This window comes from Pipistrellus kuhlii, unplaced genomic scaffold (assembly GCF_014108245.1).
Source record: "Pipistrellus kuhlii isolate mPipKuh1 unplaced genomic scaffold, mPipKuh1.p scaffold_m20_p_14, whole genome shotgun sequence".
Classification (NCBI taxonomy): domain Eukaryota; kingdom Metazoa; phylum Chordata; class Mammalia; order Chiroptera; family Vespertilionidae; genus Pipistrellus; species Pipistrellus kuhlii.
The window spans coordinates 35328891-35346648 of record NW_023425449.1 but is presented as its reverse complement, the minus strand read 5'-3'; the positions used below and the strand labels follow the sequence as shown (position 1 = coordinate 35346648).

The 17758-nt window shown below is 39.7% G+C and overlaps 1 protein-coding gene across 1 annotated transcript in view; it reads left to right on the top strand.

Annotated features, from left to right (window-relative positions):
* The window catches only part of UBE2W (ubiquitin conjugating enzyme E2 W), a 51859-nt gene extending 45456 nt beyond the window's left edge, over positions 1-6403 (top strand). The window contains exon 6 of the mRNA XM_036437154.1: positions 1301-6403. Within this exon, the coding sequence (XP_036293047.1) occupies positions 1301-1314 (14 nt within the window). The 3' untranslated portion in view covers positions 1315-6403. The remainder of the gene's footprint in view (positions 1-1300) is intronic.
* The last annotated feature ends 11355 nt before the right edge of the window (positions 6404-17758 follow it).

Here is a 17758-nt window from a genome sequence, read left to right as displayed (position 1 = left end):
TACCCTTAAGGTGTAGGAATACAGCCATAGCTGGTTTGGCTCAGTGGATAGAGCGTTGGCCTGCGGACTTACTGGTCCCAGGTTCAATTCCAGTCAAGTGTATATGCCTGAGGTGCAGGCTCAATCCCCGTTCGTGGGTGTGCAGGAAGCAGCCTATCAATGTTTCTCATTATTGATATTTCTATTTTACTCTCCCTCTCCCTTCCTCTCTGAAAACAATAAAAATATTTTCTAAAAGAAATTGTAGAATCACAGATTATTCCATTAGTTTGTCTAGGATAGAAGTCAGTTTACTGGTTTTTAGTTCTCGTTGAATCTTTTTAAAAAAATATATATTTTATTGATTTTTTTTACAGAGAGGAAGGGAGAGTGATAGAGAGTTAGAAACACCGATGAGAGAGAATCATCAATTAGCCGCCTCCTGCACACTCCCTACTGGGCATGTGCCCGCAACCAAGATACATGCCCCTGACCTGAATCGAACCTGGGACCCTTCAGTCCGCAGGCAGACGCTCTATCCACTGAGCCAAACCGGTTTCGGCTCTCATTGAATCTTTATGAATAGGAATGTTAATAACAATATATTGATCCGAATATGGAATGGTTTGTAAAATATTTTGGCCAATTTTTCAGGATTTTCTGTTAGAAAGCTTTAACAACTTTAGTAGTTGCTACTAGTCTAGCTTCTTTCTGAAGAATAACCAGTCCTCAAAATAAATTCTTCAGAAATGTTTTGTGAAATAAATCTTGTAAAACAAGTCATGAACCCAGAATGCTACGTATTACAGAAATATGTGTTGAGGCTACGAGAAGGCGTTACTAAATAATTCTGCGTGTTTTTTTTAAATGACATTATTTGATTGATGTGGAGATTTATGAAGTTATTTCCTTTAACAGACTGAAGACATGACTTGTTTGTTCTGTGTTAAACAGCATGGCAGTATTGCTCAGGGGTGTACTTCTTAACTCGTTACCGTTTTAAATTGTTACCATAAAGAAATTCTATTAAGACTAATAAATTCTGAATATGTGCTAATATACATCCTTTTAAGATTTGTATGAACTAAAAAAAAAAAAAAAAATTGTATGAACTACCATTTCCCTGAAAAAATAGGACTTTGTCACTATATAAATGAACACAAGTTGGACTTTTTTATTTGCAGGGATTGGGGGAAGCAAGTCAGACATGTAAACCTAAGTGTTCTTGATACTTGAAATTATTTCTATGTTAGACTAACTTATAGATTTTACTAACACATGCTTGACTTTTTTAATTATATTTTTTCTCCTTTTCTTCAAGATGATACTTGTTGATGCCACTATTATCATCCTCCTAGCAGAAGATAGTCCTACTGAGAAAATGAGCACTTTGATCATTCAGTCTTTGAACTTTAACCTTTGACTGGAAGTGACCTATAGGCAATGAAGACTACTTCCTTTTACTGCATTTTTACTCGTGTGCATTCTGGGCGCATGTTGATCGCTGGTTCAGTCCAGGCAACTGACATGCTTTTATTAGTCATACAGTATTAATGCAGGTGTCAGGAAATGTCAAATATAATTCCATTTTTTATTTTTATTTTTTTAAGCTTTTGGAAAAGTTCCAGGTCCTCATGTATTGTGCAATAACAATGACTTCCTTGACGGTTTTGGGACGTTCATTGCCGGCAATGGACGTCATAACAGGAAAAATCTTCATTAGCTCCTGCCACCCAGTGATTAATGCATGATAGGGCCTATGAAATTAACGTTAACGGTTCTAAATAAAGTGAGGGATCCAACATTACTTTGAAAGTCACCCCAACTTGTTTCTGTTTGGATTCTATGCACTGTGATTCTAAGGTTAACAGCATGAATTAACATGCATCTTCAAAGGACTGTAATGAAAGATCATTGCGTATTTATTGAATTGTTTATATCTACTGTCAAGTTGTTTTGACATGGAAGGTTTCAAGTAACATTGGCAGAGAGGTACAATATGTTATCCCTATGGTGAAAATAAATTCATTTGTTGTATATAGTTCCTTATCTTTGAAGTAAAGGGTATGAGTAATAATAGGGTATGAATGGTTTAATCAAGGCTTTATTTTGGAAGATAAATGGCAGTGATGATTAAATTACTGCAGTCCGTAATGTGGGCTTGTTTGTACATTAATGATTTTTCCAAGTAGAGTACACTCTGTTACTTCCTGCTAGCCATCAGCATGAGCCCTACTGCCTAAACACTATTTCATTTATTTGTTTGGAAAACCCCAAAACATTTTTTGTTTGCCATTTTGTTTCTTTTGTTATGTTTCAAGTCAAGTTTGAATGTTACAATATTTTAATTGAAAAACTTTTGTCAATTTTTTTCTTGTAAATTTTCTTTACTTGTAACTATCATCTTGTCCTTCAATCCTGTACCCTAAAATAAGAAATACATTTTTGACAGAGGCTTAATGTTTTATCAAAAGAGTGTGGACATTTTTATTTTAAAATTTAGGCAGAAGTACACTATACAATGGTATGTTTACTTATTTTATTTATCTCACACAACCATACAGTAATTCCCAGAGAGATTTCTTTTGTTTTCTTTTTAAAAGACTTGCTTACAGTCTTTGCTTTACAGTAAAAAATTTTCTATAGGAAAAAAATTGTTGAAAGGTCCAGTTCTCAGTAGTACTGTGTAAGTTAATGATACTGCAGCTAGGTTCTCTTTTTAAAAAGTGATTAATGTATTTTATAAATTACCTTTTCACATATGCAAAATCTCTTTCTACTACAATGTTATTTTTTACTAATGCATATTGTTGCACTCTTTTAACATATCCTGCATTGAATTTATGAATCAATTTGGGCTTAAAAATAAAAGCCAATTGGCTGAAAGATTTGAAATATATACCCCAGCAAAACTGTCCAATCAATAATTGGCAAATAATATTTTAAAATTTGTTTTTAATCTCTGTATAGACAACATTTTGTAGCTTTGTACATGTTGTTAAGTAAGGGCATATAATTTTACACTCTAAAGTATAATTGCTGAACTCAGGGGTGGGTAGACTTCAAAAATACGTCTGCTTTAGAAATAACTTGAAAAAAAAAATTAAAACTATAGCCAGCCACCAAATTGTGGACACTGTTTATACTGCTAGTTAGCAACTACCACTTTCTAAAATTAAAAACATTTTTGTTCTCTCTTGACTAGGCATAAATAAGTTCCCACAGTAGTCTTTATCTGTCTTATTAGATGGCCTATTTAACCAAGACAGAAATTGTTTTTGGGGATGCTTTGAACTACTTTTAGTTTTTAATTGCTTTTTAACATGAAAATCACAGCTGTAAATTATATATTTTTCATATTTTACATAAACTGATTAACCTGATCATTTTCGGGGGTAAGGATGGGGGAAATTCTCTTTATTCTGTGGTCCTCTTCCTAAAATCCCTTTGTTAAAAAAAAAAATGACCTGTGACATTTATTTACCAAAAGAATTGATATACCAGGTCAAAGGTTAACAATGCCATATTATACAATATATATAACCTCAGTTCAGTTTTTAAAATATGAATAGTAGTGTTTTAACATACCTCTCTCTCTACATGGAGACACCATAAAATTTAAAGTGAAGCAGAGGAAAGTAAAGGGAAACCAAATAATTTCAGTACATTTTATGGCTTAAAGAGAAGAAATGAAGATGCAATATCCTTAAATATAGAAACAAACAACAACCATTCAAAATTTGCAATCAGATGACACTTTATTTCTCCCTTGAACTTAGGAATCATTGAAAAGTCCTTTGCACTTAGATTTAATGGGTTAATTTTAAATGTAAGTTACATTATTGAAAGACATAAGATGTTTACCGAGTCATTGCTCTGGAAAGGGCAATTAATGGCTTTGTAATAATTAAATGACTATTTCTCTTTGATACGTTGTTGAAAGACAACCACAATGCCAAGAAAATGTACATAGGAACCTGCGTCTTCCCTCCTCCCTGCTTCCCTCTGGGGCATTGTCTGCTGCGGAGGCCTACAGATCCTACTCTCATATCCAGACAATGTGCACTTTCTTCTTTCTTTCTTTATTTATTTATTTGAAGGCCATTCTTCTGGTTTGCCAAATTCTGTTAAGACAGTGATGCATTCAATTCCTATTTTGCATGCTTAGGTCTGGAACATGGCCCTTTAAAAAAAAAAAAAAATACTATTATTATAGGTATTTGCCGTAGACTTTAAAGAGAGAAACGGATTTCAGTTTTTTAAGATACATTTTTTAAAAGTAAATTTTATGGATGTCTCTCAAGGAATTCGATACTCACCTCTATAAGGACTTTACTTATAATGTGTAAATTCTTCCTTTTAGCTAGCAGGGAAATAAAACTTTTTTTTAATTTCCAGGGGCAAATGCTAAAAATCGCTTTTCTAAACAGTTGACCTGGAGAAAGATCTTAATCTTTATTGTTTTGACGAGGTATACCTATATTTGCTATAAAATTACTAGAATAGTTTATTATTTTATCCCTTCTGAAATTTTAAATATTTGCAACATATCATTAGATTCCTGTGGTGAATAATAATTTTGTCAGATTCTAAAACAGGTATCTAATGGCTGCTTGATCATTCCCAGATTGCATCAAAGATGAGTTGACAGATAATGGAAATGAGTAGTGATGTGAAAATGGTATGTAACCACATATGACTTGTTTCTAATAATCAAGTCTTATTTTTTTTAAAAAAACCATTGTTTTCGAGAATTGAGATATTTAAGCCTTGTTAAAGCTTCTCCCTAAAAATAGAAGAGGAGGTATTGTGTGTTAACTTTTTAAAATAAAGAATTCAGTGTCACTAGTTCTAAGGCTTTATGATTACTCCTGCTTATATTTCTCACTCTCACTTCTTTTAAGTTTTTGTGTGTGCATATTTTGCTGAGTGCTTTAGGTTTATAATGGTGTGAGTTAATTTTTATAAATTACTCAGCCTTAACCATATGTTTCTCTTCTGAGGCTTCCTTGTTACCAGAATCAGCTGCCCTGGTATTCTGTGTTGGGCTAATCCCTGTGCATGAGTAAGATCTGTGAAGAGGTGTCTTTCCATCTGCACCAACTGGCCCCAGTCCTCTTCGCAGTTGGTTGTTTTTTGTTTTGTTGTTTTTTATTTCTCTTTTTTTCCTCACTATATCCTTGCAGATGTGTGTGTAGTGTTTTGTTCTTCAGTTTCTCTTTCTGACTTATATGTTTTCTCCCTCCTCCTTCCTTCCTTCCTCCTTTCCTTTTTTTCTTTACTTCCTTTTTCCTTTCTTTTAAATTACTTGTTTTGGTAAAAGTATATTTCTGTTTAAGTTTCTAAGTCAATTAGAGATTTGGAACTTTTTTTAAACAATAATTTGTGGGAGCCCTTTGCTTTCTCAGCATGAACTGTGCAGTTGTTTATCATCATTAGAGGCCCACAGAATTTAAACACGTTTTGAAACTAAATCTCTTCCCCGAAGTCAAAAGTTCTGGTTCTATGGTACTGACTGTGATTTAATTCTAAAATGTTAGTATTGGAACATAGATTTGGGGATGAATCCTCAGAATGTTTACAAGAATATATTTTTTTATGAAAGGTACTTTGTTGGTTAAAAAATAACAACATCTGAAGTCATTTGAATGTGTGGAAGGAATGCCGGACTAGAAGCTGGCCTGTCTAACACACCAAAGGAACACCAGCTTTGTGAGCCGAGTGCAGGTAATGAGAAAAGGAAACGGTTCTCGGTCTGAGTCTTGGCGCAGACGCTGGCAGGTTCTTGAGGAAACTGTTCCTACATTACTTCCAAGCTCAAAGGCAGAAGCATGGGCTTTGGCTTGTTCAACATGACATCACTTGTCACATTTCCTGGTAAAGGGAAAGATGAAATAATCCTGCCTCTTTAATTATAAAGCCTGAAGCAAGACTGCTGAGCAGTTTGGTATTGTGTCAGTTACCATGAAAATACAAACCTCTTCATAATTAGTCACAGATTGTTCACATGAATGGAATGGATTGTCACACTTGAAGTAAAATAATTATTTGAATAGATTATTAAATTATCTAGAGTTGATTGCATGTTTATAAGTCAAAATGGATTTTTTGTTCTTACTTGGTATCAAGTTCCTCTCAATATTCAGAAATACACATTGTGCATTTTATTAATAGGAATGGAAACTTGTGCTTGAAGATTTGAAGAGGGTGAATGTGTATATTTTATAAATCCAAGTTGTAAAATATGTAAAGCTATTGCTTTTTAAATAGAATATAAATGTTAAAAGACAGATAAAGCCTATATATTATATATTTTTAAATACATGTATCAAACTTTTGTTAGTTGAATATAAGTTACATTGTGTGCTTCATGGAATTCAGTAACTTTTAATAATAAAGCAGTTGTCATTGTTATTTTCCTGTAGACTTGAATACTAAATTGCAGAGACATTAAAACTCTTTATAGATAATAATGTAAAAATTTATTTCTATGGTAGCTCTTCTTTACAAAGACTGATCTTTAAAAGATTATGGAAACAGTAATGTCCGTTTCCAAATGAGGGCAACAGAGAAGACAGCCACTGAAGCGGCTTGTTTGTATCTGTCACAGGTCGCCTTTACCCGGCAGGGTAGCCTGGTGCCTCTTATTGCTTCTTTGTGCTTTAAGTAAGTCCTGGTGAAAGGCTGGGCGTTTTCAGAAAAGATGGAAATAGAGACCTGGGCACTTAAGAGTTAACAGGAGACTGGTGCTGTTGAACTTCAAGTTGAGTGATTAATAAGGGCATACTCTAAAGAACTTCTGGATATTTTCCTGAGTATACAGACCCATCACCTAAGTTAAATGAGGGCCTCCTGAAGCTGAGAAGAGAGAAGGAAGCAAGCAGCAGAAGGCCGTCTCTGCACCTCAGCTCCTCCTTGCAGGAGGAAACTCCGTGTGCTCTGCTGGTGTCTGAGTGTTTTTCTTTTCACCGGCATCTATGGCCCGAGGAGCACCTCACTCCTACCCGGGGCGGCCATCCTGTGGGATGTCATCTCAGCCGGCAGCGTCTGCAGCCCTAACAGCTCGATGAGCAGCTCCTTAGATAAACCCAAGATCCGTCTCCTCTGGACTCTGATGCCACTCTCTTCCTTTTACTGTCATCTTCAGAATTAATTTCCACCAGTGTAAGTTGCTAAAGCCCTTCCTGTATTCTTTAGTACTTTCACACTCATATAGCACAGCACAATCAGACTGAGCTGAATTGAAGGGTCAGGTGACACAGCTAAGAACATGGCCCAAGGCCACAGTGTCTCTGTCCTTTTGGTAATCCCTGTCAACAAGTCTTTTAAATCGCATATGAGATTTCTTTTAATGTTTGCTTGAGGCAGAGTGTACAAGTGGGAATACTTGTGTGCCCTTTCCAGTCCAGTGGGGTATTTTAATAGGAAAGTAAAATAAACTAAGGTAGAAAATATCTTTTATATGTGTTTGCCTTCAAGGACATAATGTGGGTAGATTCATATCGGGCGAGAACCTAATATGGATGTCTATGTCCTACAGAAAAGGTATTCAACTTGACATGAAAATTTTTTTTACCCTCACACCCCACAACATTTATCTTTCCTGTCATAATAGCATTCTGTCCAACCTAGTTATCCAACCGGGGAGTTTAATGCTACTCGCTAGTTACCTCTGACATCAGTAAGCTCTGGTGAGCCTGTCTTTAAGACATCACTGACATTTCTCCCTTTTCGCAGTCCCCTTGGCCTTTCACTACTGGTCCTGGTGTCCTAGGCTGCTCTGCAGCTGCCCACACACCTCGTTCCTTAGGAACAGCATGAGTGCCTGTCCTTTGCTGATGGTCTCTGCAGTCCCTGGCGTGTTCATCTGCTTTCCTACCTGAAAGCACCAGTTAAAATGTTCCCTCTGTCCTTCTCGCTCCACCTGCCGGTCTTCTGTCCCGAACTCTATAGGAACAATGTCCCAACTGGGTGTGTGTCCCCAGCACATATCCTATCATACAAGCTTTTAATAAATGTTTTTTGTATTCACTTGATTGTACTTGGTCTTTTATCATAGTTGTTTCCAAGAAACTTAGGCAAGCACCAGCAGTTTCGAAACATACATACATCTAAATCACTATCTATGAAATGTTACATGGAACATGCTACCTTTCCCATCCCAGAGTTAGAAAAAAAATTACTCTTCAGAAAATTATCACTCTTAAGTAAATAAACTGGGTTTGCTTTCTTTTATTTTTTAAAAAAATGTTTCTCATATCTCTGAGATAAATTGGTTGTCTTTAATATATTAATAAGTTAAGAACTTGCAATAAACTGAGTACATCTGAGGAGCCCTGAGATCATAAAGGTAAACCTCACACTCAAGGTTAAAAATGGACATTAAATAGGTACAGAGAGTTCCCAACTTACAATTTTTCAACTTAATGGTGTGAAAGTGATACACATTCAGTAAAAACCAACTTTGGGCTTTCAGTTTCCACTCAACAGATGAACTAGCAGAGTTCCTGTTGTCCTCAGACATTTATCAATAGGGAGGAAATTAGGAAGCTGAGCCACGGTGTGGGCAATAGCACAGGGAAGGTTGCCCATAAAAGCCCAGGATGTGCTTTGTGATACAAAAACAATTGCTGTCCTAGCCGGTTTGGCTCAGCGGATAGAGGGTTGGCTTGTGGACTGAAAGGTCCCGCATTTGATTCCGGTGAAGGGCATGTACCTTGGTTGCAGGCATATCCCCAGTAAGGGATGTGCAGGAGGCAGCTGATCGATGTTTCTAACTCTATCTTCCCTTTATCTCTGTAATCAATCAATGAAATATATTTTTTAAAAAATCAATTGCTAAATTGGCTCATCAAAATTTAAAACTTAGACTTTTCGTCGAAACCGGTTTGGCTCAGTGGTAGAGCGTCGGTCTGCATACTGAATGGTCCCAGGTTCGATTCCGGTCAGGGACATGTACATTGGTTGCGGGCACATCCCCAGTAGGGGGTGTGCAAGAGGCAGCTGGTCGATATTTATCTCATCGATGTTTCTAGCTCTCTATCTCTCTCCCTTCCTCTCTGTAAAAAAATCAATAAAATATATTTAAAAAAAAACAAAAAAACTTAGACTTTTCAAAAGAGTCTGAAAAGGCAAGGCAATATATTTGTAAAATATATCTAATAAAGGACTTATATTTAGGCTATATTTTAAAACAAAGCTTAATAACGAAGAAAACCCAGTTTATGGGCAAATTTAATATTTTGACTTGAACTGCTACTTAACTGAAAAAACAAACAAACAGGGATTGCAAATAAGTACATGAAAAGCTACCCAACATCATTAGTCATTAGGGGATACGTATTAATAACATGAGAGACCCACTGCATTGACCATACCAAGTTTTGGCAAGGATGGGGAGCAATGAGAATGGAACATAGAATTGTACAACCAGTTGGGAAAAAGTAAAACATGTACCTACTATACAAATCAGCCATTTCACCCATGTACTTACCCAAGAGAAAAGAAAGCACATGTCCACACAAAGACTTAATTACAAATCTCAAGTTTATCCCAAATGTCAATCTCAATAGGTGATTGAATTGTGGCATCCTGATATATCTATACAATGGAGTACTGCTCAGCAATAAAATAAAAAGGAATCATCCTCCTCCCCCCCGCCAAAAAAGGAACAAACTTGAAGCATGCAACATTGATAACTTTCTATTATTCTGAGTGAAAACACCCAGGTGAAAAGAGTACATATTATATGGTCTAAAATTTTAGAAAATGCAAAACTTACAGACACAAAAATTAGGTAAGAGTTTGTGTGAGGATAGGGGTGGTGGGAAGGGGCATGAATTAACTTGATGGACATATTCTTCGTCTTGATTATCTTGGTTTCACAGATACATATCAGAACTTATTAAATTGCCTACTTTAACTATTTGTAATTTATTGAACATTGTGCTTAAATTGAGCAGAATTGGGCTTTCAGCAATAAAAACAGCAGACGATGATGATGATGATGATGATGACCTGAAGTGGAGAATGAGAAAATGAACAACTTGCTTGAAAGTGATGGTGCTGAAATTTCAGTCCGAGTCTGACTTATTCCAAAATCCATGCTCTAAGTCAATAGTTTTATACTTAGTAGGACGCTATACTTTTTAGTTGGACAACTGAGTAAGAAATGATGACTTCCACAAAAGGAGAAACCAATTTGGTGGAGGAGATACGTTGGTATTCCCCATAGCACCAAGTATAGTAGCTTATCTAGTCAGTTAGTGGAGATGTGAACTGAAGTTTTTAGGTGGCAGTGCCAACGAAACATGTAGTGTGCTGTAATTTTACTCAGTTCATGAGCTTATTGACTAACAGCTGGAAAGAAATTTAATAGCTTCTAGTTCAGTAGCCTAACATTGAATTAGTCATTCTTCAACATCTTTGAAGGGTCACCGCTGACTACCTTCTCTGATGAGAATTAACCTCAGAAAGTTATTACACTTCTGAATAAATCTTATTCCTAGAAAGTTACTTCTTCCAAACTGCAATCTGCCTCCCAACTATTACCATCTGTCGTGGGTTAACTTGTGTCCCTTACCGAGGTCTGTTGAGGCCCTAACACCCATTGCCTCAGAATGTAATTGGAAACGGGGTCATTGAAGATGTGGTTAGTTAAGGTGAGGTCACAGTGGAATAGGGTGGACCTTAATAGAGTGGAGTCCTTTTAAGAACTGGAGAAGAGCCGAAACCAGTTTGGCTCAGTGGATAGAGCATTGGTCTACGGACTGAAAGGTCCCAGGTTCGATTCCGGTCAAGGGCTTGTACCTTGGTTGCAGGCACATCCCCAGTAGGAGGTGTGCAGGAGGCAGCTAATCGATGTTTCTCTCTCATCGATGTTTCTAGATTTCTATTCCTCCCTGAAAAAACTCAAAATATATTTTAAAAAAATTTTAATAAAAGAACTGGAGAAGACACAGACACCTGAGGGGAGAACACCATGGAACAATGAGTGATGTATCATCTACAAGCGAAGGAACACCGAGGACTGTGGGAAAGTCAAGGAAGGATCCTTGCTCAGAGCCCTTGGAGAACACGGCTGTGCTAACACCTGAACGTGGACTTTCAGCTCCAGAACTCTGAGGATACATTTCTGATGTTCAGGCTTCCCAGTTTGTGAACATGTTTACTAGCAATCTAATGCAAAGGGTAACGGTTTCCCTTTTCTGCCAGTCGAGTGAGTCAGCCAGCATCACTGTCCGGGGCCTCTCATGGGAGTGCCTGATCCACAGGCATGGAGTCCCCACAACGTGCCGTCTGACCAGGAGCCTCACTTCACAGCAGAGGAGGTGCGGGAGTGGGCTCGTGGCCATGGGGTCAGCTGGCCTTACCATATATGCATCATCAGGAAGTGATGGGCCTGAGAGATCTTTAGAATAGCCTGCTGAGGGACAATGGTGTGTCAGCTTGCAGGCAATCGTTTTCGAAGGTGCATGCCATCTTCCAGGTCGCTGTACATGCACTGGAATCCGAGACCTCTCTATGGGGCTTCGTCTCCAGTAGGAAGAATAGATGGGTCCTGAACACTACATACCCATTCCTGCCAGAAGACATAGCACCAGTCCCATTGTTTTATGTAAGTCCAAGTTATAGCTACTGTTTTAGCACTTTGGATTTCTTTTTCTTTTTAATATATTTTTATTGATTTCAGAGAAGTAGAGAGAGAAACATCATTGATGAGAGAGAATCATCGATTGGCTGCCTCTTGCATGCCCCACACTGGAGATGGAGCCCACAACCCAGACATGTGCCCCAATTGGGCATCGAACCCGGACCTCCTGGTTCAGAGGTCCATACTCAACCTCTGAGCCACGCCCACCTGCCGGGCCACTTTGGATTTCTTGTGTCTGGGGGCAGGCAGCGATAAGGCCAGTTTGACATGGGTCATTGTCCCTGATGGCCAGCTCAGGAATCTGAATAGACGCAAGGCAATCTCTTACAGATTTAGACTGGGAGAAGACATTGTAACTTTGCTTGAGCATAATTTTTCCCAAGAAGTACTATTAAAGTTCTATAGTGACAGTTTGTAGATCTTAATGTAGTTTCTATATCAGAAGAGAATTTTTGGAGAACATAGCCTTCTGTAGTACCTAAGAATTGAGTATCGATACATACAATTTAATAGGAATAAAAATAACAGTACCCCTGGAAATTTGACTTAAGTCATGGAAATTTATTTGCTTTGAACTTGACGTAAAAAATAATGAGTTTTTACTTCTTTTTTAAAAAAGATTTTATTGATTTTTAGAGAGAGAGAAAGGGGGAGAGAGAGAGAAGGATAATAAGAAAGAAACATGGGTCAGTTGCCTCCTGCACACATCTTACTGGGAATTGAACCCAAAACCTGGGCATGTGCCCTGACTGGGAATCAAACCAGTGACCCCTTAGTGCAGGGAATGATGCTCAACCACTGAGCCACACCAGCCAGGGCTCTTTTTACTTCTTTTTCTTTTTTTCTTTTTTTTAATATACTTTATTGATTTTCTACAGAGAGGAAGGGAGAGAGATAGAGAGCCAGAAATATCGATGAGAGAGAAACATCGACCAGCTGCCTCTTGCACACCCCCTACCGGGGATGTGCCCGCAACCAACATACATGCCCTTGACCGGAATCGAACCTGGGACCCCTCAGTCCTCAGACCGACGCTCTACCACTGAGCCAAACCGGTTTCGGCTCTTTTTATTTCTTTATCCCACTTGCCTGCATATTGCCTGCTGTAGATCAGAAATTCAACAAACGTTCATGACTAACAAAAGTCCTGCACTTTTCAAACAGAATTTCCCATCATTCCCATCTTGATGTTCTTGAAATCACATCTTAGAGCAAACGTGGACCTGGCCAAAGTGTTCCTCTGTTCACAGAGCTAAAGAGACTCTCATGAGCTCATCCATGCCTGCCAGTGCCAGAGAGTGAAGAGATAATGTTTTATATCCTGTCTTGTCAAGAAAAAAAAAAAAAAAAAAAAAAAAGGGAGTGTAGCATTGTTGAGTGTTAAGTCAACTCAATCTCCTGGTGGTACGATTTGGAATGGAGCCAGAATTATATTTGGGGGGACTAATGCTCCCCCAGATGATTCTGACACCAAGACAGCTTCAAGGATGACAGTTTTAACTCGCTTCCAAGTTCCTTCGGTCACAAGCAGTGTGACTTTCCTTTCACCGATCAATCTAGGGTGGAAGACAAAGTAATTTTCAGCTTCAACTCAGCATCAGGAGTGAAAATACTCGGAGGGGAGAATGCAGCCAGGGAATGAGAGCAAAATGTACCAAAAACAAAAAAAAATTGTTTTTGTTGTTAATCCTCACCTGAGGATATTTTTCCATTGACTTTTAGAGAGAGGGGTAGAGACAGAGAGAGAAACATCAATGTGAGAGAGACACATGGATTGGCTGCCTCCCACAGACGCCCCAGTGGGAGCTGGGGATCAAGCCTATAACCTAGGTATGTGCCATTGACTGGAATCCAACCTGACACCCTTCAGTGTGAGGGTTGATGTTCTATCCACTGAGCAAAACCGGCTTACGACTCTACATTTTAATTCTCTTGCAAAAAAAGGAGAAATAATGTACACCACTAACTGAAAATTAAGAGGAAATACAATTTCTGTTTCAGCTTGAAACAGGATTTTAATTGAGAGAACTGTTTTAAGACCAGTGTCAGATCTCCCCAGTCATCCACAAGGAGCTTCAGATTAGAGTTTGCGTATTTTTCAGATTGGAGACCTTTTAATGTTTGTAGACACTCTCCCTTCTGCACGTTGCACACTGGCCTTGGTCTTGCATTAGGGTTATGTTTGTTTGTTTGCACGTAAACTACCTAAAGCTGAAGGCGTGTTGTTTTATGGAACTGGAGAGTTAAGGTTGGCACTGGCTTCGGGTTAGCAGGAGGCAGGGTTCAAAGGGTAGTTGAGACCCTCTCTGCTCTGCTTGGCTTTATTTTACCAGCAGATTCTCTCCTAATGGTGGGCCTGGGAGGGTCCTGACAGCTCTGGCTTCCCAGCCCCACCAGTGCAGTGTCTGGCTGGCCTTCTCAGAGCAGACTCTGCTGGGTCCGGCATTGTCTCTCTCTTATCGCTACTTCCTTTTCCTTTCACTTTTGTCCTCTTTAAATTTACAGCATTTTTGGTCTCTGTCTTCCACCTCAGAGGCTTTCTCTTCGCCTGGGGCACTAGTAGCTGACTGGTCTCCAGGCCTGGACGTGCTTCTCCGCCAGGACATTCTGTAGAGTCATAGGGGAGCCTGATTGTCGTTGCTGTTGTCTGGTGACTCCAACAGGGTCTACATATTGTTTCTCTTGCAGGCGGTCAGGTTACCAGGTCCTCCCAAAAAATCTTTCGTTTCTTTCCTGGTTGTCAGGCAAGTATAATAATAATGATGATGATGAGCCCTGACCCGTTTGGCTCAGTGGATAGAGCGTCAGCCTGCAGACTGCAGGGTACCAGGTTGGATTCCAGTCAAAGGCATGTACCTTGGTTGTGGATGCATCCCTAGTAGGGAGTGTGCAGGAGGCAGCTGATGGATGTTTCTAACTCTCTATCCCTCTCCCTTCCTCTCTGTAAAAGGCCAATGAAATATATATATATATATATATATATATATATATATGACACAAATGAAATATATATATATATGTATACATATGTATATATATGTATATATATAAAATAATGATGATGAAAAAGTTTGACAAATAGCCAGGAACTTCCAAAATGTGACACAGAGACGCAAAGTGAACAAATTACGTTGGAAAAACGGCGCCAATAGACTTGCCGGATTGCAGGGTTGCCACAAACATTCAATTGTTTAAACACACCGTGTCTGTGAAGTGAAGTAAGGCAAAGTGCAATAGAAAAGGCATGCCTGTACACAGAGATGGTTAAAAGACACAAAATATAGCTAATTGCTTTGTTTCAAAAAGATTAGCAAAATTCATTGAAATCTGTCTTTGAAAAAGGCATATACATATAGTATTTGAGTGCTGAGCTAACATAACCGTTCATTTCTCTTTTAACTAATAGCCACTGGCAAACTATTTCTATAAAAAGCCAGATTTGGGGGTTTGGGGAGGACCCTACAGTCTCAACTCAGCAGATGGGTAATAGAAGCAGCCGTGGACAATCCCTAATGAAAGGGCGTGGCTGCATTCACTATACACTTATTTACGAAAACAGGCGGCAGGTCATTTTTGACCCCTAGACTGTAGTTTGCTAATTCTTTAAAGCAGTGGTCGGTAAACTCATGAGTCAACAGAGCCAAATATCAACAGTACAGAGATTGAAATTTCTTTTGAGAGTCAAATATTTTAAACTGAAACTTCTAACACCACTTTTTCGAAATAGACTCGCCCAGGCCGTGGTATTTTGTGGAAGAGCCACACTCAAGGGGCCAAAGAGCCGCATGTGGCTCGTGAGCCGTAATTTGCTGATCAGTGCTTTAAAGCATTGAAATCTATCCTTTTAGACATTGGGCCACCAGTGGTTTTTTCAAAATGACATTTTAGATCTTAGATTTAGGAAATTTAACTATTAGAGAATGAGATCAAGACCTATAAAAATGTTATCAGCCGGGACCGGTTTGGCTCAGCCGGGACCGGTTTGGCTCAATGGATAGAGCGTCGGCTTGGGGACTGGGGGGTCCCGGGTTCGATTCCGGTCAAGGGCATGTACCTTGGTTGCGGGCATATCCCCAGTAGGGGGTGTGCAAGAGGCAGCTGATCGATGACTCTCTCTCATCGATGTTTCTAACTCTCTATCTCTCTCCCTTCCTCTCTGTACAAAATCAATAAAATAAAAAAATAAAAAAAAAAAAAATGTTATCAGTTGGTGACAAATACATGTCGTCACACATTTGGCCAAACCCATACAAAGATCAACACAAACCGTGAGCCCTAATGTGTCCCTTGTCAGGGTAGGTCTATCAGTTGTCACAAATGTGCCACTCTGTTGGGAGGAGGGAGGCCATGCTTGTGTGGGGGCAGAGTGTGTCTAAGAAATCTCTGTACTTTTAAAAAATATATATTTTTATTGATTTCAGAGAGGAAGGAAGAGGAAGAGAGAAACATCCACGATGAGAGAGAATCATGGATCGGCTGCCTCCTGCAAGTCCCCCATTGGGGATTGAGCCCACAACCCAGGCCTGTGCCCTTGACCTGAATCGAACCTGGGGCCCTTCAGTTCGCAGGCGGACGGTCTATCCACTGAGCCAAACCAGCTAGGGCAGAAATCTCTGTACTTTTCATGCAATGTTGCTGTGAACCTAAAACTACTCTAAAAAATAGTTTATTAAAAGAAATGATCAGGGGATGAGTAGAGATGGGGGAGGGAGGGACGTTCTGTTCCAGCTCCCAGCTGCGGCTCTAAGGGAGCCTTTAGCTCCATCTGCAGGCGGAGTCCCTCTGCAGGATCTCCCATGGTGCCTTACCGTTTCCCCAAATGTTCTCCTGGGCGTGCTCCCTGCCCAAAAGTTCCGGTGGCCAAATGAGTGTGGGAACCAGAGCATACCGGATCCCTTCTTGAAAACTCCATCTGTGGTGGCAGAGAAAGGGTCTGCGGGATTCGGCAGTGAAGGAAGTTGGTGGAACTCACAGCTTCTTAACCGTATCTGACAAAATAACCCATTCCTCACTTCACATCTATTAATGTCAGTTGAAATAACTCCATGGGGTTACAGCACAGGATATTCTGAATCGGTTCTCTTTCTGGTCTGGAATTTGAGAATCCATCGGTCAAGGTTTCCATCCTTGATAACTGGTAATCCTGTTTCTGATGGCTTCTGGCTTTGTGTTCTGAATTTAGGGGTCGTTCTGGCAATATTGACTGAAACTGCTGCTAAAGGAAGCATTGGGAAATTGCAACCTGTCAGGGTCTAGTGATGAGCGTGTGTGTTTGTTTTTTTAAGATATTTTTGTTGATATCAGAGAGGAAGGGGAAGGGAGAGAAAGATAGAAACATCAATGATAAGAAAGAATCATTGATTGGCTGCCTCCTGCATGCCCCTACTGGGGATGTGCCCTTGACTGAAATCGAACCTGGGACCCTTCGTCTATAGGTTGATGCTCTAGCAGGGGTCCTCAAACTTTTTAAAGTGGGGGCCAGATCATGGTCCCTCAGAGAGCTGGAGGGCCGGACTATATGAACTACTAATTCCTACTGTAACACCTCGGCTGCGCTCACTGCCCAAAAAACCTGGCGGGCCGGATCAGACTCCTCTGCGGGCCGCATGTGGCCCGTGGGCCGTAGTTTGAAGACGCCTGCGTCTAGCCGCTGAGCCAAACCAACCAGGGTTATTCTAAAATTTTTAAATATGTTTTTATTGATTTAAGAGTGGAAGAGAGAGGGAGAAAGAGAGAGATAGAAACATCAATGACGAAAGGGAATCATTGACTGGCTGCCTCCTGCATGCTCCCTGCTGGGGATTGAGTCTACAACATGGGACCCTTCAGTCCACAGGCCGACACGCAATCCACTGAACCAAACCAGCTAGGGCTTTTGTTCTAACATTTACACGCAAGCTTCTAAGACCCTTAGAAACTCCAGAGCGATGAGTGTCTTTGGGGGGATGAGGAGATGGCTGGTAGCTGGGGCCCATAGATAGCTTCGGGTGGAGGCTGTTCACAGAAAAAGCCAAGACATGGCCTGAGGGTTGCACTCTCAGCCTCACACTGCCAACCCCCACCTCTGGGAAGGAGAGGGGCCAGAGGTTGGCTGAACTACCAGTGGCCACTCACGGCACCCTTGGC